Raw genomic sequence first — 25,774 nt, forward strand, 5'->3', positions numbered from 1 at the left:
TAAGTAGAAAAAGATAATTAAAAATTGAATGCATGCAATGTACTTCTGGAGCTTCCAGGGTGGCTCAGCAGTAAAAGAATCTGCAATTCAGGAGATGCGAGTTCAATCTCTGGATTGGGAGGATCCCTCGAGAAGGAAGTGGAAACCCACTCCAGTATTCTTTCCTGGGAAATCCCAAGGACAGAGGAGCCTGAGGGATACAGTCCATGGGGTCACAGAAAGAGCCAGATATGACTCAGCGACTAAACAACAAATAATGTACTCTGTCATGATCTTTTAGGCATTGTAAATAATATCTCAGTATCTCAGCCGAATCCTATTCAGCAGATATTACTGTAAATTTACACATGAGACATTAGAAATGTCATTTTTCTTTTCCAAGACAAACAAGATCATATGTTACAGGGTTAAGATTCTCCTGCTTCAATACGATGTTCCAGAAAAACCCTTACTTTTAAAAATAAATTGTCAAGATTACTATCTAGCTGTTTTTGTTTTATGAAAATCATAAATGCTTGCAGTTTTTTTGTTTGTTTTTTTTTTAATCTGTATCTATCTATAAAGTTACTTTCTTTTCAATTCAGGAGAAGAAACTTTCAATGTCTGTAGTCTACCAAAAAAAAAAAAGTCAGCCTCTCCCTCTCTTTGCTCTCTGGCCACCAAGGGTAGGCACTTGATGCAGCCTGAGCTAAAGGGACATTCTTGCTTAGGACCTCGATTCCTGAGCAAATGGTTGTAAGATGAAGAAACAGTTAGAATTGCTCACAATGGTGGAGGCAACAGGGCTATGTCCTTTCAGACTCTTCTGGCCAAGAATTGTAATGGATGTCCCGCTTCCTTCCAGGAAGAGCCTGAGGCTACCTTATTTCCTGCTGATTCAGGCTTTCAGCCTGTCTTGAATTCTGCAGTTCCCACAGCCTTCAAATAGCAACAGTTTTTCTTAATTACCACAAAATACCATGACTGTCACAGTTGACTGACACAAATAAGATGTACACTAAACTTTATAGATAAGTTTGTGCATTGCCTATTCTTGCAATTCACAGCAAACTCATTGCTTCAGCCAACTGGTTAATAGAAGAAATCAAATGTCTTAGAGTTTCCAGGAAGTCCAGTCAATAAGCCATCAAAATATGGTATGTTTGGGACTTCCATGGCAGTCCAGTGTTTAAGACTCTGCACTTCGAAGCAGGGTGCATGGGTTCAATCCCTGGTACAGGGACCTAAGAGATCACATCCCACGTGGTGCAGTCAAATAAATAAATAAAATATTAAAAACAAACAGAAAACAATACGTTTTATGATCATGCCATGCTGCTTTCAGAAAACCTTCCAGCATAGTAGATAATAAGGGTTAGAAGCCCTTGCAGGTTGCACTGTAGTCTGGTGAGCATACTTGTGGGGTACAAAAGAAACGCTATAGAAAAAAGACAAATTCAGCCTTAGATATATGTACAGCACAGTTATAACATGAACAATAGTAGTTAATGCCTTGAGGTCCTGCAATTAAATGGAGTTCTCTTGATACTGTGACATAAAGAAGATTTTGAGATAAGAAGATTGCAAAGAGGCCAGGAATAAAGAAAATAAACAAAAATTAACCTTTTCAACTAGAAAGCTACTACTCTCTTTAAAAGAGAAGGCATACTGGGCATACCTATAAAATTGAATTTGCACTTTGGTCAGGCCACATAAAAACTATAAAGACATATATCATGCAACCATAAAAATTATGGGAATAAGTGAAGACAACATTTCTCCAGAGAGCAGGACATATTTTTCTAATTTTTAAAGGAAAAATAATTAGAAACATTGCTATTTTTAATGGGGTTATGAGAAAGTAAAAACCCTTGACTTAAGACTCTACTGGACTCATGACATGTTACAACGTGCTGCTGCAATTTATATTCTCATAAACGTTGAAGTTCAATTTCAATATGTCATGAAAAGTGCTTTAGCCTGGTATGAAACTGTAAAACTTCTCTCGCTAGGGTATTTAATGAGGGCTCCCTCAACCAAATTATAAGATCACTTTGGTTCAGACTCATTTGGAAATCTGAACCAGAATTCATTAGGTCATGCCCTGGAAAAGTTTTCTCCAGAGCAAAATAAATGGCATGGAGGTAGGAAATTAGAGTAACTTAATACCACAAAGAAGTAGGTCACTTTGAAGCAAGATAAACCAGTGTATGTCAAATATAGAAAGTATAGCTATCATTATTATGGACATTCAAAGTCATGAGGTAGATAAGGATCAAAAGTGGAACTAAGGAATTCTCTGGGTAAAATGCCTTTAAAATAATAATTGATGCAACTGAAAAAAGGTTTCTTCCCCTAAAAGGGTTATCAGTCTATCAAGCCTTCCCTGTCTTCAGTCTTTTGAATTCACAAAGGAAAAATCTAGATGACTTAGTCTATTAAGCCAGAAGTAGAATTAATGATATTCCATTTAATAAAAAATATAAATAGTAGAGATTATTATATTTGCTATATAATTGTGAAAATTAATTTTGACTCTTGGACTTTGCTTCTAATATTAAATGGCTTTTACTGACTAGTTATAAGGCATTTATGGCAACACATGTAAAACTGTGGGGGAAACAGCTGCATCAGCTCTACCCACTCAATCTTCATGTATATGCTTGTTATACTCTCTACAAAGAAAACTCATGAGGAGCTGTCCAATGTCTACTTTATGGTGTAAGCTATACTGCATACTCCCCTCTGCAAGAAGCATCCAGGGAGTACTTAATAAATCTTAATTGCTAAAATGATTAAATCATTAATCAACATTTGAAAATTGAGGAAATTAGCAATATTCTGCTAATTGCTTAGGGGATTCTAGTAAATATTGTCTAGAAACTTAACCACTGTTGTTAAAGACTGATTACAGATTCCCAGGATTACTGGGATCAAACTATTTAAAGAAGCTGATAAAATATATTTTTCCTGTATACCCATATTTTTTCTTTGTTCACTATTTCTTTTCTGGGACTCTAAATTCTCTATCATTTATAAAATTCCAGGAATTGATTACTGCATTTTCCAGTTACATCAGTACCATGAACTGACTGCTATTATTAACCACATTTCAAAGACGATTAAAATTAGGTTTAGAGAAGTTGACATCCCCCAAGTTAACACAGCTGGTAAATGGTTGAGCTCGAAATCAAGGACTCTAAAGCAAAATATCTGAACCACAAGGTCAGGCAGATATCTCTGTAAGCATCAGACATATCAAAAGGACATGTGATACATTGTTCTGTGGCAGATGACCTCACTAGTTCCCACATCAAATACTAAGAAAGGAATAAAACATGTTATTTGATTATTATGATATAAAAGCAATGATTTAAATGTAAGAAATGAGATTCGAAACAGTGAAAATATGGAGAACATTTGCAATGACAGGTTTTACTTCCTGAGTGACCCTAACTCCCAAATTACCAGACACAGTTGAGCAAAGAACAGTTTGAGAATGATGAAATGCATGATATGATGTTTTGCACCATGAACTTCACCCTCTCCCAAAAATGGGGGAGGCAAGGAACTAGGGAATGAGAAAAAGCAAGAACAGCGTTTCTTACCCCCACGATCTCCTATTTTTGGCGGCAGGGGTGTGTGAGATCACAATTAGACAGAAAACGGAACCCTAAGTTTCCTATTATGTCCAAGTAGAAGACTCAGAATGTGTCACAGGAAAGCACACCAGGTCCGGACGCGTGACTGTCCTCATCTGACCCGCCGCCGTGAGCCTGTATGATGCCCCCTGTGCACGTGTGTGCAGATTTGTCCAGCTCTTTGTGCCCATGGACAGCCGCCCACCAAACTCTTCCATCCATGGAATTTTTCAGGCAAGAATACTAGAGTGAGTTGTCATTTCCTCCTCCAAGGGATATTCCCCACCCAGGGACTGAACCCACGTCTCCTGAGTCTCCTGCATTGGCACGTGGATTCTTTACCACCGAGCCACCAGGAAAGTACACTATGTCCCTTATCTAGAGAATAAAGAGTTCATCACTACGCCAACAATAGACATCAACTGCAGACTCATACAGAGGCTCCTTTCTTACTATTAACTCCTGCCCATCAGATATGTAAGGCCCTCTTTCTCTGACCTGTGGCCTCTGGGGGCCAGAAAAGATAGGAGGTAGAAAAAGCCAGATGGTATTTGCAAACTCGACTATGAAGTAAACCTTGACTTCTGAAGAAATCACTGGATTCAGCTAATTGTATTTTTGGTCTTTAGGTTCAGTTTTTCTGCCATCAGTGAAAAGACAGGCTCGGAGTTGAAACAGATAGTAACAAAAGTCACAAACAAATGTCATCATTTGATTACTATGGAATTCTATTTTTGCACAAGGGACTATGAAGCTTACATGCTAAAAATAAAGAAATAAATTTCACATTATAATTCTTCTCTCTGATATTATTTTATGACAGAAAAGTGTCTTTTAGAACACAGGTTTAGGACTCAATATTCTGACAAGATATGTATAAAAGAAATCTGGGGATCGATTATGTGATGAAACAACAACTTAACATGTCCTGTAAAATGTTTGAGGAGAATCTAATTAAAGAATTATTTATAATTACCTACATTTTTATGTATTCTGTGAAAGTTGGTAAATTTAAAATGACTTCTTTGAGAATACAGAAAATAAAAACTCAAGTAGCATTTAGAAGACTCTCTTTAACTACAATTATTAATGCTTGTGAATGGCCAATTTTGAATTAAAATTATTTAATGTGGATAATTATCACTATTTGACTCATATAAAAGACAATATTTTATTAGTCTTGGTGATCATGTTCAAGAATAAATTATAAGCTTTTTTTTTTTTAACTAGAGAGCTGTTTGTTCCCTGTATCATGAAAGTAGAGTGAAACAGTAGCTGAGGTTTCCTGGGTTTTTGCCAACTTGCTAAACTTACATTTAGCTTTAAGTTACTCAAAGCAGAGCCACATTTTAATTCTAGTTGATCAATGTATAGTAGGAATAGATGTAGAACTAAAATAAACAAGGATATAAAAATGTATGGAAAATCTTAAAATAGCAAAATCAGAGTCACATATATGTAAAAATAATGGAGCAGAAAAAATCCTTGCAATGAAACTCCTAGAATAAACTGTTAATGATCATCAAGGATTCTCAAATGAAAACTCTCAGTCAAGAAACCAAAAGTGGCCTCATGGTCTGTAGGCATCCATCTCAATGCTAAACATCAAGGAGAGAGAGGCAAAGCGGAAATGTAGCAGTAACAGAAGAAAAGACTTTGTTGATGTTTTAGTTTTACAAAATAATTCCTTAAAGTCAGGCATTTCTTGATGTCCTATAAGAGTGTCAGCCCATTCTTTAATGGCCTCAAATCTTTCAGGGCTGCTTAGGACAGGTTAAGCCTGTATCTGTAAAGATTATACAATAAAAAGAGAGGAAATGAGGAAATGTGTATTGGTAATGTCCACTATAATATTCCCATATAGTACTTCTATTCAAGGTGTAATGCTTGGGTGGAGAGACTGGGTTGAGAGGGATGATAAAAGGACATGCAAGCTAGAACTTCCTTATAGGAGAGGTCCAATTACCAATATCATAAGCATGGGACTTTCTCTGGAAGGGTAAAACCTCAGGTACCACCTCCACATCCTAACTAGAACATGCGGTGGAACAAGATCTCTAGTGATTCATGACTCACACATACTTTAATGTCTGAAAGGCATGGAGAAGGAAGATGCCTACCTTCCTTCAACCTCATCTGCCATGCCTCTTTTAACAGTTTTATTTTTTTTTTTAATTTCTTGGCCCTATTGTATTTTTTTTTTTTTTAACTTTTTGGCTGTGAGACATGTGTGATCTCAGTTCCCTGATCATGGCTTGAACCTGTGAACTCTGTGATGTAAGCATGGAGTCTTAACCACTGGACCAGCAGTGGAGTCCCTGACACGTCCCTCTGCTTTAAAGACCTTACAACCCATTACAACCTAGTTGAAACAAGCCCCTCCTGACCAAAATTGGCCAGAAAAGTACAATTTATAAATGGAAAACCCAGTAACTTTTCAAGTGGTCTCTGATAATTTGCTAAGGTATTAAAGAAGAAAGCATATGACCCAGAGGGCCTTGGAGATATTTCCAACATCCAACATATGTGTGTGTGGGTACTCATAATCTGCTCTGAGAAAATAATCTTTGTTCCTTTATCCCTTAAGAACTTCAATTTTATGTCACTTCCAGTAAAATTATTTGAGAATGAAAACCAAAAGATAACAATTTTTTCTCAAATATTCACTCTGCTCTCTAAAAATCAGGGAAACATTGGGAACCCGTTGGTACGTGTAGTTCTGCCTTTCTTACTTAGGAAGCAGTGACAACTTGGACCCTCAGACCTGGAAAAAAGGGAACTGCAGTTATCTCAGCAGTATGACACTATCCTAAGATGATATGTCTAAAAACTTAACATCTCTAAGTACAAATTTGGAGTTCACTCTCCTATGACTATAAATCTATTTTATAAAATGTATCATAAAGGGTAATTTAATAATATTGGGAGAATCTTGCTATTTAGGATTTACATATTTGAAAATCTGTTACTCCCTGTAAATCCTTTTTCCATCAGTAAATTCAGGCGTCACAGCTTCTAGATAATTGCTCAGTTATAAAGATGTGAGGGAGCCAAAAGGACACAGTGAAAACAGTATTAAACCTGGCCAGAATATGCTAAGCATAAACCCCAGCTTTACCAACCGTGGGAAATAACAACTAACATTGAGCCTCAGCATCTTCATCTGTAAAATGGGAATATAAATATCTTCTTCATATATGTGAAATTATAATTAAGAAGGTGACACATAAAATGTAAATTATAGTCCAGGTAGACAGGAGGTATTTGAATAAATGCTACCTTTGTTCCTTCATTACCCTATAAGTGGATTAAAAAAAAAAAGAAAAAAAGCTTTTCATCACAGCCCATGGATGCTGGGAATAAGTTAAATTTGTTTTCAGCATCTCAATACTTCCTCTCAGGTGTCAAATATCCTTGTGTGCTTTCAAGCTTCCAGTTCTGGGAGAACGCTGAATAAATCCATTCATACAAAATGCTTCTAACAGAATAATTGATTCAATACTTTCGCTTCACAACTCTATAGACATAGCTCTACTGAGTTTTAGTATTTTAAATTCCTTTGATATTTTCCTTTGATGATAACCAATCTGCTTTTTTTTTTTTTAATGCTCTCATCTGGAAACATCCATTACTTTTTCCTTTTCCATTTTAAGTACTAAAAATGTCAACACGTGTAGTCAATGTTCTAATATTATGTGAGGCCTTCAACATCTGTGATCACTCTTCCTGGATATATATTTAGTAATTAGCCAAAATGTGGATCCTGTCTTCCCAAACAAGGCAAAAGCCAGAAATTCCCTCATCTTCCAGCTTTCTTCCAGCCAAAGTATCAGCACAAAACTCAAGTTCCATCAATCAGATGCAACCTCATAAGAGTCAAAGTTAGAAGTAAGCATAATGGGCTGGGGGTGGGGGGGTGGGGGGGAGGGCAGCTGCACCCGGAAGAATCATCTCATGAATGTGGTGCTTGCTCTTCTTGGTTCCTTGTGGGTGATGACGACAGAGCTCTGGATTCTAAAATCTGCTGTGCTGCAAGGAAAGCTGCTGCTGCTGCTGCTGTTGCTAAGTCGCTTCAGTCGTGTCCGACTCTGTGCAACTCCATAGACGGCAGCCCACCAGGCTCTCCCGTCCCTGGGATTCTCCAGGCAAGAACACTGGAGTGAGTTGCCATTTCCTTCTCCAATGCAGGAAAGTGAAAAGGGAAAGTGAAGTCGCTCAGTCGTGTCCGACTCTTCGCGACCCCATGGACTGCAGCCTACCAGGAGGTCCATGGGATTTTCCAGGCAAGAGTACTGGAGTGGGTTGCCATTGCCTTCTCTTGCAAGGAAAGCTAGGCAGTAGAAGTTATTTCTGGTTATGTAGAGTACTCTCAATCTTGTCAGAAGAGCCTGTAGAATTCTCTACAATAAATCTCTACAATAAATCCTGTTTCTGTTTAAACTGGCAAGAGTGGATTCTTTAGTGAGCAACTAAAAACAGTGACTCAAACAAGAAGATAAGTTTAGGAGTAGATCTCTTTTCATTAATTTGACTTTTAATATGATGATTAAAGACCTTCATCCTATCCTGGAAATTTTGTCTGTCTGTTGATAATTGTTTATCTGCTCTAGGTTCTCCTTCAAATATTTTCTATTTACATTAACATCTATATAACAAATACAATTATATGTGTATGTCTGCCATATATGGGCTTCTCTGGTCCCTCAGATGATAAAATATGTTCCTGCAATGCAGGAGCCCCAGGTTCAGTGCCTGGGGTGGGAATATCCCCTGGAGAAAGGAATGGTTATCCACTCCGGTATTTTTGCCTGGAGAATTCCGTGGACTGAGGACCCTGGGGGGCTACAATCTATGGAGTAGCAAAGAGTTGGACACAACTGAGAGACTAGCACTTCACTTTTTCATTTTTGTGCCACATATAAGAGCATATAATTATATACACATATTTATATATACAGACAAAAGTATCACAGATTACATGGGTACATGTATATGTATACATATTACATGTATATAGGTAGTATATAAACACTACCTATATACTATACATGTATATATAACTATATGTACAGTTGTATGCTATACGTAATTATACAAATACATATATATATATATATAACTACTGTGTATACATCATTCTCATTCTATCCTCCAATCTTTTGTCCTTTCGGTCATCATTTTCATATTTTTAGTGTTTCTCACTAAGTTCTGGGAAGATATCTATAATTTCTATTTAAATTATCTATGAATTTTACATTGCCACCACCGTAGTCATGAACTCAGAGATCCTATTAATCACTGAGTAAATTTTCCTGACGTTATAAGACCCCTCTTTTCAACATCCTATTTTATTTTCACAGATACATTCAGTTCGGACAGGTTAGATTACACTTCGATAATAGACACATCCTAAATCTCAGTGAAGGGACAAAATTTATTTTGCACTCATTCAACCTGTCTGATGCAGGTGAGAAGGGAGGTTTGTCTCCCATTGATTATTTCAGGATCTATTTCCACTGACTCCTACCATTTTGGCTTGAAAGTAGCACACATCACATTCACACACATTCCAGTGACCCAGAAAGACCCAGGGAGGCCTTCAACTGGGAGAAGTCAGGAAAGTGCAGTCCCGTTATGTTTCTTGAAGTCAGGAGGCCAAATATATTTGGTGAGCAGCATTAATACTTCCACAACATGTAGCACTCTTGTGAATCACCTTGACAATAGAAATTGGAGGTGGTGGTTTAGTTGCTAAGTCATGTCCGACTCTTGCAACCCCACGGACTGTAGCCTACAAGGCTCCTCTGTCCATGGGATTCTCCAGGCAAGAATACTGGAGTGGGTTAATTAGAAATGTTCTAATTCTACAGAAAAAGATCTTCACCTATTATTGAGAATTAAAAGGAGTCTGTTAGAAATTTTGCAAATTTATAGCCTCTTGAAGGTCTGAATAAGATAAAGACTTTCCCCTTGATGGGCTCTTCCAATCTAGTTTCTTCTGGGGGAATAATTTTTTTTTCTCCTCTTTTCCTTTTTGGCTTTTGTAATGAGCAGCTTTTTCTCTATTAATAGATTCCTTGGGTCAACTCACTGGGAGTTAGCCTAGGAAAGGGAAGTTAAATGAGGATGCTTCAAATCATGTCTTGAACTCTCACATTTCTTAAATTGCTGATTTTGGATCTTAGGTCAACCATTAATTCAAGACACAGTCAGGCAGGCTTCTGCCCTTTCCCTTACATCCAACTCATCACCAAACCTTGCCAATTCTGTCTCCTAAATATCTTATGAAAGAACAGCATTCTTGAGGAAAAATTAACATCAAACTCAATTTACCACAATGTGGCATCACCAAGGGAAATATCAGATGCAACACTGAATAAGCAAAATCTTGACAGCTAACCATTTTGATAAGGCTGCATTCAAGGGAAAACCAATAGCCTTTCTTATTATTTTTCAGAAAACCCCTAAATGTTCTTGATTAATAAGGGAAGAGGCCGGTGTTCAGCTTGTACAGTAAGCATTCAAGAAATACTTGAATATGACAGAGCTGAAAAAATAAGCCAACACATTCAGAGGAGCTGCCCCCAGGTTGAACAGGATGTGGGCAGGCTGTGGTGGTCATACTCGCAATCGACAGGAAGGCACTGACTGAATGCAACTTGATAAAGCAGTGCATACTGCAGAAAGCTAGAGAGAAGGTTTTGAAGAATAAATCCTAAGAATTTCCACCCTGCCAATGTATAATAAAACTTTCCACTGGTTTCTAGCACTACGGTAACTAAGGAAAAATTACAAGTGATCTATTTAACAAGGACCTTTTTTGTAATTGTTCTTATAACGAACATTGGTAGACCTTGAATTTCAGATATTGATTTAATATGTAGCAAAATGCCTTGTTGATGAAAGTATCTATTATGATTAAGATGAATTAGCATCTAGAAACATGTGCATGCACATTCTTGTAAATGGTGTATTGTGATTAAAAGCATAGTGTTTTATTCATGAAGAACAAAAAGTCCCCTTCCCATCACAGCCCCTGACCTTGTCATGCATATTAAACTTGTCTTTTAAAAAAATTATCCTTCCACTGAAGGTTCTTGCAAACTGGTTACAATATATTTTTTAAATATACCAATAGTTTATTGAATCCTGATTTCTCTTTGAAAGTATCTGCTTTAGGAATGCTAAGCATTAATGTGAAATGAGAGTATTAAACTGAAACCTCACAGTATTCTTCTTCCTCTCAGACTTTGAATTTCTTATTAAAAATTTATTAAAAGCCAAGGAGGAAATCACTAAGATATAGTTACATTAATAATCTCAAATTATAAATAAAATCTCAAAGTAATTTATAAAACTTGCTTTAAATATTGGTTCCTGGTGGGTATGTGATTATAAAAGGACAGGATGCTTGTGGTGATGCAAATCGTCTGTATTTTGACTGGAATGATGGATACACAAACTGATGTGTGTAATAAAAGTGCACAAAACTAAATACACACAGATACACACACCGGTATAAGTAAAACTGGGGAAACCAGTAGATTAGTATCAATGTCAAAATACCGGTTTTGATACTGTATGGTAGTTCTACGAGATATCACCATCGGGGAAAGTGGATAAATTGTATAGGGATCTCTCTGTGTTGTTTCTTAACCGCATGCAAATCTACAATCATCTCAAAAAATTTTTATTTTTAAATGTTCCTCTATTTTTCTCAAAAGTCCATGTTTTAAAATCATCCAAATGTGGACCAATTCTCTGTTATTCTTCTTCCCAGATAAGAGCGATCTACGTAATCAGAAACTTCCCAGAAGCCAGGCTCTGAGCCATCGTGGCAATGTTACCTAAGGAAGCATCTGCATGGAGATTTTGGAGTGGATTTCAAGGAACCACATGTGAGAAGTGGTGTACACATGGCTAATAGAATAAATAATGCTTTTTGAACAACTGTATAAATCATTCGAGTTTCTTAAAAACATCCTTCTTTAATGCATTCACTTTCATTTTATATTGACACAAAAAACTGTTCATATGCCTTTTAATTGTTTTGAATTATTGTAATTAGTCTTCAAAACAAAATTTCTGAGAAGTGATGCATAAATAGGTCTAAAAACATACTACTTCAACACATAACAACAGTGTTAATTATAGGTTCATTTGAGAATTTGATAGGCCTTCAATATATTTATATTTGATAATCCTCTCTACTATCAAGCATAATGTATTCATGTGCCACATTCAAAATAATTAATAAAAAAATACAAATACTGAGATGCAGTTGACTGACACAATGTTCTGTCTTAGAGACATTTAATTAGACAATTATTAGTATCAATTTTGCAGCTTTCCTTTTGTATTTTATGAACAATAATTTTTTAATGGAAGAGGGTCTCAATTTTCAGAGAATCCTAAACTCTCATATACTCTATATACTGGGCACATAAATCATAATGAATTAAATAGACCCAACTGATTTTAACATGGTTAAGCAGCATAATTCATTTTGGAATGTAGTGTAAGGTGGTACTTACAAAAAGGGGAATTAGTATAATTGAATAAATTATAGTAATAGGTTTAAAGCTACAGTGTAGTCTTTTCAGGCACAGTAGCAAAAACTAACCTGAGCATGTGGGCGGCATTGAAGACAACATCAAACTCTGTGCTGTCCAGCTCAGCTGCTTTTTTTGCCATCTCAGCTGCTTCTATGAGGCGGGCTTCTTCCAGAAGAAACTGACCTGCAAAGCATGAAGTCAAGTGAGCTGAAACCTAGAAAATAATAATCCTGTGAAACAACTAAAGCTGCTACAGAGAAAAATCTAACAACGGTGGTAAAGGTGATACAAAGCTAAGATTTATGGGTGCCGCACATCTACATGCTCATTATTCAGGCATATTTTATATGCCCTTCCCTTAACTGCAGAATATTGCAGTGTGACAAATCTGTTACATTAACACTTTTTTTTCTTAAAAATCCTCCATAGATTATTGAAGGAGAAATAAAATGAACAAATTTAAAGGTATGTTACAAATAGGTAAAAAAATATATATATATTTTTAAGTATAACAAAACAAAAAAATTTCTGGGAAGATTTTAGTTTTCTGATGGTCAAAGTGGGGATTAAAGCACTATGTTAGTTGTGCTAAATCTATAGCTCAGGTGAAATATATTTCCATAAGCCACTCATCAACTGGTTGAAACATTAGTTTCACCTATGTAAGTCACTGTAATCATTATGTTGCCTCACTAGTGTAAAATTTAATTATTAGCTATAAACCTCTGAGACTCTAAGGTGAGAGCTGCTTTGTAGGAAAAAAGATATATGACAATAAGTTGAGTTGATTTTAATTACTGGTCCTTTAAAGCAGCTTTTGTCTCTGATGCATATGCACAGTGCTACCCATATTAAGATACATTTATTTCCTTATCTAAGTAACATTAAAATTATTGAATAGAAACATAGAAAGGTTGGCTTAGTATTATCTTATAGACTGACTACTAAACACACAAGAATATTCACAAATTCAGATTTTTGAGATTACTTTCAGGTCAGCTCTGCAAGGTTAAAATTATTGCAGATAGAGCTACACAATTCTTCAAAACTCTCTCTCAAGAACTGTTGTATGATGCTACCCCAAAATCATATTGTAAAGGCAAAGAAAGGTGAAAAAAATTGGGACCAGTTTTAAGGCTGTAAATATGCACAGAGAGAACAGGCTGCTTTCTTTTGTGTGTGTGTGTGTGTGTTTATTTATTTATTTTTTTTTTTTAATTTTATTTTATTTTTAAACTTTACATAATTGTATTAGTTTTGCCAAATATCAAAATGAATCCGCCACAGGTATACATGTGAGAACAGGCTGCTTTCTATAGGTAAGGATTTACTACCAGCAAAAGTAATGATGTTAAGCCTTATCTGATACAGATAATCAAATGAAAATCAAATCAAGGGAGGACAGAGGTATACAGAAACCACCCAGGCAACTGACAGGCTTATAAAGTTGTTTAATTTTATTATTTTTGTTTGTTTTGAGATTCCTATTTTCTTAGAGTTCAAGACTTTAACACTATGAAATATTGCTGGAAAAATGATTCGCAAGTCCTAAGGCATACAAAGAAACTGAAAAACTTTAAAAATGGTAAATTCTTTGCTTACTGCTTATCTAGTAAATATTACAAATGATCTTCTGACCTAAATGGCAGTTCTTAAAATACAGGGGAAACTTTCTACTTTAAGGTTTTATAATCAACCGCAGCCACTGCTTGTACTTAAGCGCAGCTTCTAAACTTCAACTAGTAATGAGTGGTGAGTAAAGCCAGGCCTAGGCTTTTAATCCTAATTTTTGACAGGAGTTGGAGGTCCTTTAGTTGTTTCTACAAAATGTTTTATATCACTTTCTTAGTTTTTCACATAACATTTGGCGCCTTTCTCATCTCCCAAAACAAACATAATTTTGGGATCAGAAAATGATTAAGAAAACAGAGTTGTAGGTAGTTATGTTGATACATAGAAAAATGTATTACTTAAGGAATTCATGTAGACATTAACTCTACAGACCTGTTGAAATGAGATTCAATTTAAAGTATATGAGGTTTTAATAAAGTAGGACAAAAAATAGACAATCTGCAGCATACTGAATATTAATATCTCTGCACATATGCCTTGGTACAAGATACCAGGCTAAACTCATTTTTCAGTTAGTTATGCTTCTTACAGATTAAAAATTAGAACATAATATTAATTGCTACCTATCTTCAAGGCCTATTTACCTAACTAAATGTATTAATAAATATACTAATTACTTATGTGATTTTTAAACAAAGGATAATGTAGGAATTTATTAATTATTCTTTTCCTTTCCAGTTATTAATTCTGAAAATGTATTCTGTATTAATAGAAGAGAAATGCAACAATTAATGGAATAATGAAGGTTATTTTATTATTCCAGATGGTAAGAGGAAAAGGAGATATATTAGTTCTGGGGGGAAAAAATGAAATCTATACTCTCCATGCAGAAATAGAGGGACAGAAGTGACAAGAAGTCTACGTGATGAAGACAATGATACTCAATGGCCTAAAAGGACAGTTGATATGCAATGACCAGGGCAAAGCCTTGCAAGTTCTACTAATGCTGAATATATCTGCTGTTCATCAACAAAAAAAAAGAGTAACTAACTAGTTGTGTAAAATCAAATAGGCGATTTTTAAAATATTTTAAAACATTTCCTTACAGTTTAGGTAAGCTTTGCTACAGAATACAGACTTTGTAGCAGCTTTCAAGATCCAAAAACTACATGAAACACATAATTTTTAGTACTGCAAATGGTAACCAAAAAAAAAAAATTCCTATATGATAATTTCCTAACAGGAGGATTCATTCATCATATTAACATGCAAAAAAAGAATAATACAACATATGTGTAAAGTATCTGCGTAATTCCCTCCATTCTGTTCGCAATAACTCATAGATCTCAATAGACCAGTTAGTGTTCTTCTATGATAAAGCTATAAAACATCAGGCAATGTGAATCATGTGGTGTTTTTAAGTGACTTTGAAAATCTGAACCAAAGTCGAAAATATTGATACATTATTATTATACTGTGTTATACAGTAATCAATTGTTCAAAATAGAGCTCACAATTGATGGAAAACAGAGCAAAAAGCATTTCAAATACACAGAACCAACATAAATAAAGAAATAAAGACATGCTAGGTTTCTTCTACATAATTATCCAAAGATCCTAAATTGATATGTTATTGGGGAATAACAAAATTTGCTCTTACTCCTAAAAGACTACCTTAATTGCTCCTCTTCTATTAGCTTCATCTATTATTGCTCCACCATACCCCGGCTCCAGACTCTGAACTACCCTGCTTCCCTTAGTGTAGCCTGCTGCTTCACATCCTTATTTGGTCCTCAACTCTTCAGCCTCTATGGTTTCTCTGCCTTGTCCTGCCCCAATCTCCAGGCTGCCTGTCTTGCCCACCTAGCATAATAGGAGATGTTTCACTTCCTTCCTAAACACTCCTTCCTTCCTAAAACACTTCCTTTTTGGTGAAGCCTTCTTTGACCACTTTCCAGTAGTGTTAGAATTGCTTCCCGTTTAAGTTCACTGTAATATAATTTACCAGTCTAAACTAGAGCACTTACAAGAGTAAAAGAGAAGGGCATTGTTAATTGTACTGGAGCAGGGGAGATAAACCGGAATTGCTCCACCATGACTGCCCCACTTACCCCACTTACAGCACACGGCACAGGCTGGCAGTCTCAATCCTCTAGTCTTCATTACTATCGGGAGGTGAACTGTTTCACACAATAAAGCGCCGAATCAGTGTTAGGAGAAGTGATCGATACCAGCAAGCGAGCCAGAAGTACTCTTCACTGAAGAATACAACGGCTGACCACTGAACCCACCAAGACTGGGCCAGACCCTGAAGCTTGGTGAGCTGGATCTCCTACTGGGGCTCTGAGATTGAGGCTTCCCTGGTGGCTCAGATGGTCAAGAATCTGCCTGCAGTGTGGGAGACCCAGGATCGATCCCTGAGCTGGGAAGATCCTCTGGAGAAGGGAATGCTACCCACTCCAGTATTCTTGCCTGGAGAATCCCAGGGACAGAGGAGCCTGGTGGGCTACAGTCCATGGACTCTCAAAGAGTCTGACACAACTGAGCGACTAACACTTTCACTTTCACTCTGAGGCAAGATTGAGTCAGGACACTGCAGGGAGTGAAGGGTGCTAGAAAGGAAAGGAAGAAAACTTGAGGAGGGCAGGCTGAAAGATTGCCTTTCTCAGTGGTGCTCCAGTTTTAGCATGTATCACAATCACTTTGAGGACTTGGTAAAACAGAAAGCTAGGTTCTGTTCCTAAAATTTCAGATGCAGTGGGTCTAGGGCAGAGCCTATGATTTACATTTTTAAGAAGTTCCTACAGAAAACTGATGCTGCCAGTACAGGGCCCACAGCTTAAGAGCCAGCTGTCTTATGGGAACAAGAAAATGAATGTTTTGCACCATACCCTGGACTCCTGCCTGTGATTAGCTAGGATTAGCTGACTGAGCTCTTCTGGAAATCAACTGCACGTGACATGACCTCCCTCACATCACAGGCATAATGATCAGGTTCTACATACATGTACAGCTAGAAATACATATGTATATGAATAAGAAATACTATATATAAGTTTACTCTCTCAAACTCAAAATGAGGAGATTTAAGAGTTTTATTCCTCACTAACAGGCTAGATCTCTGAGAAATCATTTCTCTTTCACATACAGTAGACAAACACATTCTTTGCGTTTGATAATTGAGTAGAATTTCAAATAAAGAAACCACAAAAATTTAAGTAAAATACATTTTGTTCTCTGGGTGTACTGTGCTACCATAACTTATCATTATTTCTTTGGTTTGTAATTTGTCTTACCCAAGTTAATTACAATCATCTTATTTCCTTGTATCCAATCAAAGGGAGAAAGACCAAAAAAAAAATGAAGAGTTATAAAAGAAAAAATACATTTGAGTACAGAAAGGCAGAAGAGAAAATAAAAAGAGAAAGCTTTCTCTAGAGGCCCCGATACAGAGCGTAAGTAGCCTCCCAGGGGAAAGGGGGAAAGCGGTTGAGAGTTTTGAATTCAATTCTTTCAGCATTAGAGGTGTGCTGCTTCTTCTCTGGACAACTGTCTCACTGAACAATTTAAGAACTTTGTTGATTTTTACCAACATATCAATATGAGAAGCCTGTGAAGATCAATCTTTCATTAATTCCTGGATTTAAAAAGCTGTCTGAAAGGTAGAAACCCATAAAATTGTAAGCTGGCCTTAAGCTGTAGGTTCAAACACTGCTTTCCAGACGTTCTGCATATAAACTCCCAAGATTAGTTGGGACTGTCATTTTTCACTAAAATATTATGATAAACTCAGTCTTATGATCAATGCAACTAAATTAAGGAACTAAAACAATTAGTAGTAAGTGCTATGATAATCCAATTCTCTTGAGGAAAAATCACTCAGACACAGCCTTTAAAAATGGTTAAAGGTTGGGACTTTCCTGCTGGTCCAGTGGTTAACACTTCACCTTCCAATGCAGAGGGTGCAGGTTCGATCCCTGGTCTGAGAGCTAAGATCCCATATGCCCTATGGCCAAGAAACCAGGACATAAACAACATAATCAATATTGTAACAAATTCAATAAAGACTTAATTTAAAAAAGTAATAATAAAAAATAAAAATGGTTAAAGGCAAATGAAAATCTTTAACAGAGAATTTTTGTTAAAATAGTTCCCCTTAGAGAGGACATCAGGTTATCAAAATATATCTAGAACTGTCTTACTTCTGATACCACCCTGTCTCAAACCATCTTCTCCCCCTGGGTAACAGCAGTAACTTCCTAATGGGTCTCTGCACTTCTGCCCCTGATTCTATAGGCTACTCTCAACATGGAGAAGGCAATGGCACCCCCTCCAGTACTCTTGCCTGGAAAATCCCATGGATGGAGGAGCCTGGTAGGCTGCAGTCCACGGGGTCGCTAAGAGTCGGATACGACTGAGCAACTTCACTTTCACTTTTCACTTTCCTGCATTGGAGAAGGAAATGGCAACCCACTCCAGTGTTCTTGCCTGGAGAATCCCAGGGACGGGGGAGCCTCATGGGCTGCCATCTATGGGGTCGCACAGAGTCGGACACGACTGAAGTGACTTAGCAGCAGCAGCAGCAGCAGCAGCAACTCTCAACACAGCAGTCAGGGATCCTGTCATTCTAAAGTTGGCTCAGGGGAGCTGAAAGTCATTACACTGGACTATCCTGCCTGATATGACCAACACGGAGTTCTACCCTCAACCTTTACGTCAGTTCTCTGACCTCATCTCCTTTGTTTTCTACTACTCTCCCTCTTGTTCACTGAATCTATATTAGGCTCCTGCTGTTCATCCAACACATCAGAGTAACAAAGACCCCTTCACCAGGGTCTTTTTCCATTCTCTCCGCCTGGTATGCTCTACCCCAGATATTACAGAGGCTCACTCTCTTAATTCCTGGCACACAGTGGGGATTTACTAAAGACATATTCAATGGCAGGACTGAATTAACCTAGTCATAGCTCTATGTGGCTAACTGCTTCATCTTCCAGACCAAGTTAGAACCTAGCCAGCACAGGTCATCAGGCGCTTGCCTATTCATAGCCTCTCACCTCACAGTGATTTTGCGCAAGGCTGCAGTGAATGGTCACATACGCATAATACACAAGGGTGCCATTCACAAGGATGTCTCTGTGAATGTGCCTCTTGTACTTGAGCAACATGGTGGCCCTGACTTTAGACCTTTGAATTTCCCTTGAAATATAAGTGATCCAGACATCAATTATATTAATACCTTCAAAGACATTTAATTTCAGAAAAGTTCAAACTATGTAAGGTGTTTAAAATTTATTATATTCTATTGCACTGTGAAATAATTCCAACCATTTGTGAAAATAACAAACTGAAGGTTAAAGTATCCAACCCAACATATGGGGATATGAAGATAAATGCAACATTTATTTTTGGAACAGTTTCCATCTAGCAGAGGAAAAGGGAGATTATGAAGATAGTTTAACTATAAAATGTATATAAGTTTGAAAAGGGAGCTGTGCAAGGTACCACAAGCAAACTGTATCATTTTGGGATGGAGGTGAATTGCTTGGTGTTGTTCACTTTGTAATCAAATTTAAATATACATAAAGGGCACAAGGTAAGTGTTCAGTTCAGTTCATTTGCTCAGTCATGTCCGACTCTTTTCGACCCCATGGATTGCAACACGCCAGGCCTCCATGTCCATCACCAACTCCCAGAGTTTACTCAAGCTCATGTCCATTGAGTCAGGGATGGCACCCAATGATCTCATCCTCCGTCATCCCCTTCTCCTTCAGCTTTCAATCTTTCCCAGCATTAGGGTCTTTTCCTATGAGTCAGTTCTTTGCATCAGGTGACCAAAGTATTAGAGCTTCAGCTTCAACATCAGTCCTTCCAATAGGTACTCAGGACTGATCTCCTTTAGGATGGGCTGGTTGGATCTCCTTGCAGTCCAAGGGACTCTCAAGAGTCTTCTCCAACTCCACAGTTCAAAAGCATCAATTCTATGGTGCTCAGCTTTCTTTATAGTCCATACATGACTAATGGAAAAACCACAGCATTGACCAGATGACCTTTGGTGGCAAGGTAATGTCTCTGCTTTTTAATATGCTATCTAGGTTGGTCATAACTTTTCTTCCAAGTAATAAGCATCTTTTAATTTCATGGCTGCAGTCACCATCAGCAGTGATTTTGGAGCCCCCCAAAATATACTGTGTCACTGTTTCCACTGTTTCCCCATCTATTTGCCATGAAGTGATGGGACCGGATGCCATGATCCTAAGATCATGGTGACCATGCTGACCAAACTCTGAATGTTGAGTTTTAAGCCAACTTTTTCACTCTCCTCTTTCACTTTCATCAAGAGGCTCTTTCCTTAGTTCATCTTCACTTTCTTTCATAAGGGTGGTGTCATCTGCATATCTGAGGTTATTGATATTTCTCCCAGCAATCTTGATTCCATCTTGCACTTCATCTAGTCCAGCATTTCTCATGATGTACTCTGCATATAAGTTAAATAAGCAGGGTGACAATATACAGCCTTGACATACTCCTTTTCCTATTTGGAACCAGTCTGTTGTTCCATGTCCAGTTCTAACTGTTGCTTCTTGACCTGCATACAGATATCTCAAGAGGCAGGTCAGGTGGTCTGGTATTCCCATCTCTTTCAGAATTTTCCAGAGTTTGTTGTGGTCCACACAGTCAAAGGTTTTGGAATAGTCAATAAGGCAGAAATAGATGTTTTTCTGGAACTCTCTTGCTTTTTTGATGATCCAACGCAGTTGGCAATTTGATCTCTAGTTCCTCTGCCTTTTCTAAATCCAGCTCGAACATGTGGAAGTTTATGGTTCACATACTGTTGAAGCCTAGCTTGGAGAATTTTGAGCATTACTTTACTAGCGTGTGAGATGAGTGCAATTGTGCAAGTTTGAGCCTTCTTTGGCATTGCCTTTCTTTGGGATTGGAATGAAAACTGACCTTTTCCAGTCCTGTGGCCACTGCTGAGTTTTCCAAATTTGCTAGCATATTGAATGCAGCACTTTCACAGCATCATCTTTTAGGATTTTAAACAGCTCAACTGGAATTCCATCACCTCCACTAGCTTTGTTCATAGTGATGCTTCCTAAGGCCCACTTGACTTCGCATTTCAAGATCTCTGGCTCTAGGTGAGTGACCACACCATCATGATTATCTAGGTCATGAAGATCATTTTTGTATAGTTCTTCTGTGTATTCATGTCACTTGTTAATATATTTTGCTTCTGTTAGGTCCATACCATTTCTGTTCTTTATTGTCTATTACTAGCATCCAGAAGCAATTATCTGTACCTGAGGGCTCTTCCCAAAGATTCAGATGACTAGAACAAGAATAAAAGGCACTGAAGAAGTATTTGGGCTGACTGGTTTTGACTTTTAATAATGGTCATGACATCTCATTATAACAAGAAGAGTCAGTGAAGTTGAGCAGAGGTGAGTGAGCCCTTTCTGTGCTATTTCTAACTAGGGAGGGGAGTAGTGAAGTTCTGTTAAGATGGGTGGGCAATATCCAAATGCACAAGATTTACACTAACTTTTGGAAAGAGATTCTACTGAAGAGAGGCTACTTGTTAACATGTGCTCATTATGCCTGGAAGAAATAAAATTAGAGAGGAGAATCTTCTGCTTCTCTGAAGAGAGGTTTGCTAAATGTCTGAGTGAGGTTTGCTCTCAGTCTTACACCAATCTCTCTCTCCCTTCCCTTCTAGTTTTGCTGCTTCATGTTTTTGTGCTTTGGCAGTCTGAGTTAATAAAAGCTCTGGTTTACTGAGACAGACCCAGAGTGATAACTGCCACAGTTACTGGCTAAGAAAACAGGTGGGCCAAGAAAACAAGGAAAAGGTCATCTAGGAGATCAATCTGGACAGTTCAGTTTGAGGCTGGAAGGCCCTGGATGTATCCCTACATGACCATGAGGCCAAGAATCTGGCCTGAATTGGACAGGTGGCACAAAAGGTGTCCAGGGCAAAGAAGATTAGAAGATTAGCAGGCCAGGGCTCTGTGCTCATCCAGAAAGGAGGCCAGGAAGGCTATTGCTTTATTGCATTTATTTCTCCTCTGACTCTTTTCAGAAGGGCTATGAAACCAAGGGAGTTACGAGGACTATCAGATGGAGAGTGGGAATTAGAGAGGGCAAAGAAGGAAAAGAGAGGGGCCCAGGGAGGAATTGAAGAGATCAGAGAAAGGGGAGGAGTGGTATGGGGGCATAGAGTGGGGAAGCAACCTGATCCCATTATAGATTTAAGTAATAAAGAGATTCAATAGAGATCAAGTATGCTCCATCAAGGACAAGACAACAATGCTAAGACTTCAAACAGTCCGAGTTTCATCACCTAAAGATGAGGACAAAGCCATAACTAGATGAGGAGTACAACCTAATTAAAGACAGGGGAAGTAGTCACATTTTATTCTAGGATGTTGTGTAATCTGAGACAAGGGAGCTGTAAGGAAAGAAATGAGACAGATGCAGGATTCGAAGGCAGACACTGAAGTCGCTACAGAAAGGAACATGGCTCTGAGACTAAGTTAAGGTGGGTGGTAATGAGACTGCAGAGAGGTGGTCAGGAAGCTTACATCCTCTGCTTAAGAAGAGCTCAGTATTTTCATTGTGCTCCACAAAATTCCTGAGGGCTTTTGGGAGATATTCACTTTCAAATGTGTCCACAGTGGCACAGAGGAGTCAATGGCAGGATACACAAACTTTGGGAACAACTGTCTTACATAGTCAGAGGCAGATTGCAAACAACCTCCCAAGTACATTCAGTCACTGAATGAAATAGCTAAGATTGGAAAGACAGCCTCCCTCCCTCCTTCTCTATCTCTCTCCTCCCCAATTCTTCTCTTGTTAATAATTACTTGTCACTTATAATCCTTCTTCTTACAAGCAATTATTCCCTTTCTCTCTGGTCTTTCTGTCTGCATGCTGACAGGTAAGGATTTCCTCTTTTTCTTAATTCCTACATCTTTATTCTATCTCCCTTTCCCCTAATTTCTGTCCCTTATTTATATACTTTATTCAAAAATCGTTCTATACAATTCATTCATTCTTCAGGATATTAGCATGGTTTTCATTATAATTTTAAAATTATTATAATTTACTCAGCATTTAACTTAAATGCAGAGCACATGATGTGAAATGCTGGGCTGGATGAAGCAAAAGGTAGAATCAAGATTGCAGGGAGAAATATTAATAACCTCAGATATGCAGACAACACCATGCTTATGGTAGAAAGCAAAAAGGAACTAAAGAGCCTTTTGATGAAGGTGAAAGAGGAGAGTGAAAAAGCTGGCTTAAAACTCAACATTCAAAAAACTAAGATCATGGCATCTGGTCCCATCACTTCATGGCAAATAAATGGGGAAACAATGGAAACAGAGAAAGACTTTATTTTCTTGGGTTCCAAAACCACTGCAAATGGTGACTGAAGCCATGAAATTAAAAGAAGCTTGCTCCTTGGAAGAAAAGCTATGACAAACCAAGACAGTGTAATAGAAAGCAGAGATACTACTTTGCAGACAAAGGTCCATGTAGTCAAATTTGTGGTCTTCCCACCAATCATGTACAGATGTGAAAGTGGGACCATAAAGAAGGCTGAGCGCCAAAGAATTGATGCTTTTGAACTGTTGTGTTGGAGAAGACTTTTGAGAGACCCTTGGAGAGCAAGGAGATCAAACCAGTCAATCCCAAAGGAAATCAACCCTGAATATTCATTGGAAGGACTGATGCTGAAGCTGAAGCTCCAATACTTTGGCCACCTGATGGGAAGAGCTGACTGGTTGGAAAAGACCCTGATGCTAGGAAAGACTGAAGGCAGGAGGAGAAGGGGATGACAGAGGATGAGATGGCTGGATGACATCATTTACTCAATGGACATGAATTTGAGCAAGCTCCAGGAGATGGTGAAGGACAGGGAAATCTGGTGGGCTGCAGCCCATGAGACTGCAGAGTTGGTTGGACATGACTGAGCAGCCAAACAACAAATTAGCATTTATTACATGCTAGTTATTTTATGAAATTATAAATGAATCCTCATTTGAGGTCATAAAAATCATCTCCAGATTAAGAATTTGAGGGGCAAAGAGGCTAACAGAAGTCATGATCAAGGAGGTAATCTACAGTAGGGCTGGGTGTGCCTCATTCCAAAATCCTTGATCCATCATCCAAAATCCAATGCACTTTCTATGTCCTAATCCAAAACTTCATTTCCCAACTTCTTGCTTTTATGACTTTTTGAGTCCTATATAAAATCTTCAAAAGAATATATGTAAATTGTTGCTATGGTCTGAAAGTCTATGCCTTCCTCCCTTTCATATGTTGAAAGCCTAACCCCTAAAGTGATGCTATGCAGAGGTAGAGTCTTTAAGAGGTGCTTACGTAATAAATGTGGGGTCCTCATGAATGGGAGTAGTGAACTCATAAAAGAGACCCCAGAGAGTTCCCTTGTCCCTTCTACCATAGGAGAACTAGACAGAACATGGCTATAAACAAGGAAGCGGGCCCCAGACACTGAGTCAATCTGAGCATGATCTTGGGACTTTTGGCTTCCAGAACTGTGAGTAATAAATATGTGTTGTTTGTAAGCACAGTATTGTGTTATAGTACTCTTAATGGACTAAGGCATGAACTTAGTCCACTTTCTCTTAGCAAAACAAGATCTAGTCAAAAATTATTTTTAAAAAAGTAGATTCTCTTTGTTCTCTGCTAAGTGATTTCAGTCATGTCCGACTCTGTGTGACCCCATAAACGGCAGCCCACCAGACTCCCCTGTCCCTGGGATTCTCCAGGCAAGAATACTGGAGTGGGTTGCCATTTCCTTCTCCAATGCATTATGCATGCATGCTAAGTCGCTTCAGTCGTGTCCGACCCTGTGCAACCCTATGGACAGCAGCCCACCAGGCTCCTCCATCCATAGGATTCTCTAGGCAAGAATACTGGAGTGGGTTGCCATTTCCTTCTATCTCCATGCAAAAACCAGAAGCAGAGATAAGAAAAGGAAAGAGTAAAACTAACAGAAAACCAGTCTATCCTTCTTTCGTCATTCTTGTGTTAAATAAAATACTGACTGTCCTTCTTCGTGTGAGGTACTATTTTCAGTGCTGGAGAAAGGTCACCTGTTTATATTCAAGACTCTCTGGTTTTGAGTCTCGGGTTCCTCACTTTTTAACAGGGATAACCTGTGTTATCAGAAGGAATACATGACATAGCATGAATAAAACTGCACAGGGTGGGGGCTGGTGCCTTTCCTCCTGTCTTTTCTTTTCACTCTCCTCTACATGAGCCCCCTCCCTCCATCTGCTCCTTTCTGTCTCTTCACTGTCTTGGTGACTGAGCTGCCCTTCCTGAGGTTTTTAAGTAGGTGATTATGAGAGCGCCATGGGCGTCTCCACCAAAATCTCAGCATTCTGTGTCTGTGTCACCTTTGTGAACCCAATAGATTTACATTTAGTTAGAGTGAATTTTTTAAAGCATAAGGCCATAAACATATCATGGGCTGGAGATCAGACAAGGTTCAGACCCTTACTAGGCACAGGGCCTTCAATACATCACTTACACTCTTGATACCTTCAATTCTGCATCTGTAAAACAGGCATAATGTTATTTTTTTGCCCAGTGTTAAGATTCCTGGAGTGACAAAACATACATAAAAGCACCTACAACTGGGTCAAAAATGCAAATGTTTGAGACTAAACCTCAATAATAGAGTACTAGCATTAATGGATACGTATGTGCCTGGCATGACACCAAGCAGGTTCCTTTATGTATATTCTCCAAACTTTGGATTCTGGCCATGCCATAATACTTGAGTTTATTTAATTATCCTAATAATGTGAAGCATCTTATCATCCTTGTATAGCTTTTAACAGTAGTGTTAATTTCTTTTTAGAAACATAATGAAATATAACATAAACTTGGGTGCAATGGTCTGAATATTGTAATCCTAACCCCCAAGGTGTTAGTAGGCAGCACCTTTGTATGGTCATTAGTCATGAATGCCGTGAGATTTGTGTCCTCATA

At 38.0% G+C, this 25,774-nt stretch overlaps 1 protein-coding gene across 4 annotated transcripts in view; it reads right to left on the bottom strand.

The window, feature by feature from the left end:
- TMTC2 (transmembrane O-mannosyltransferase targeting cadherins 2) overlaps positions 1-25,774 on the bottom strand; it is a 417,736-nt gene that overhangs the window by 55,943 nt on the left and 336,019 nt on the right. For all 4 annotated transcript variants that reach the window (XM_025284384.2, XM_006054570.3, XM_044941876.1 and 1 more), the window contains one exon: positions 12,244-12,358. In XM_025284384.2, coding sequence (XP_025140169.1) covers positions 12,244-12,358 — 115 coding nt within the window. The remainder of the gene's footprint in view (positions 1-12,243; positions 12,359-25,774) is intronic.

This window comes from Bubalus bubalis, chromosome 4, assembly GCF_019923935.1.
Source record: "Bubalus bubalis isolate 160015118507 breed Murrah chromosome 4, NDDB_SH_1, whole genome shotgun sequence".
NCBI lineage: Eukaryota > Metazoa > Chordata > Mammalia > Artiodactyla > Bovidae > Bubalus > Bubalus bubalis.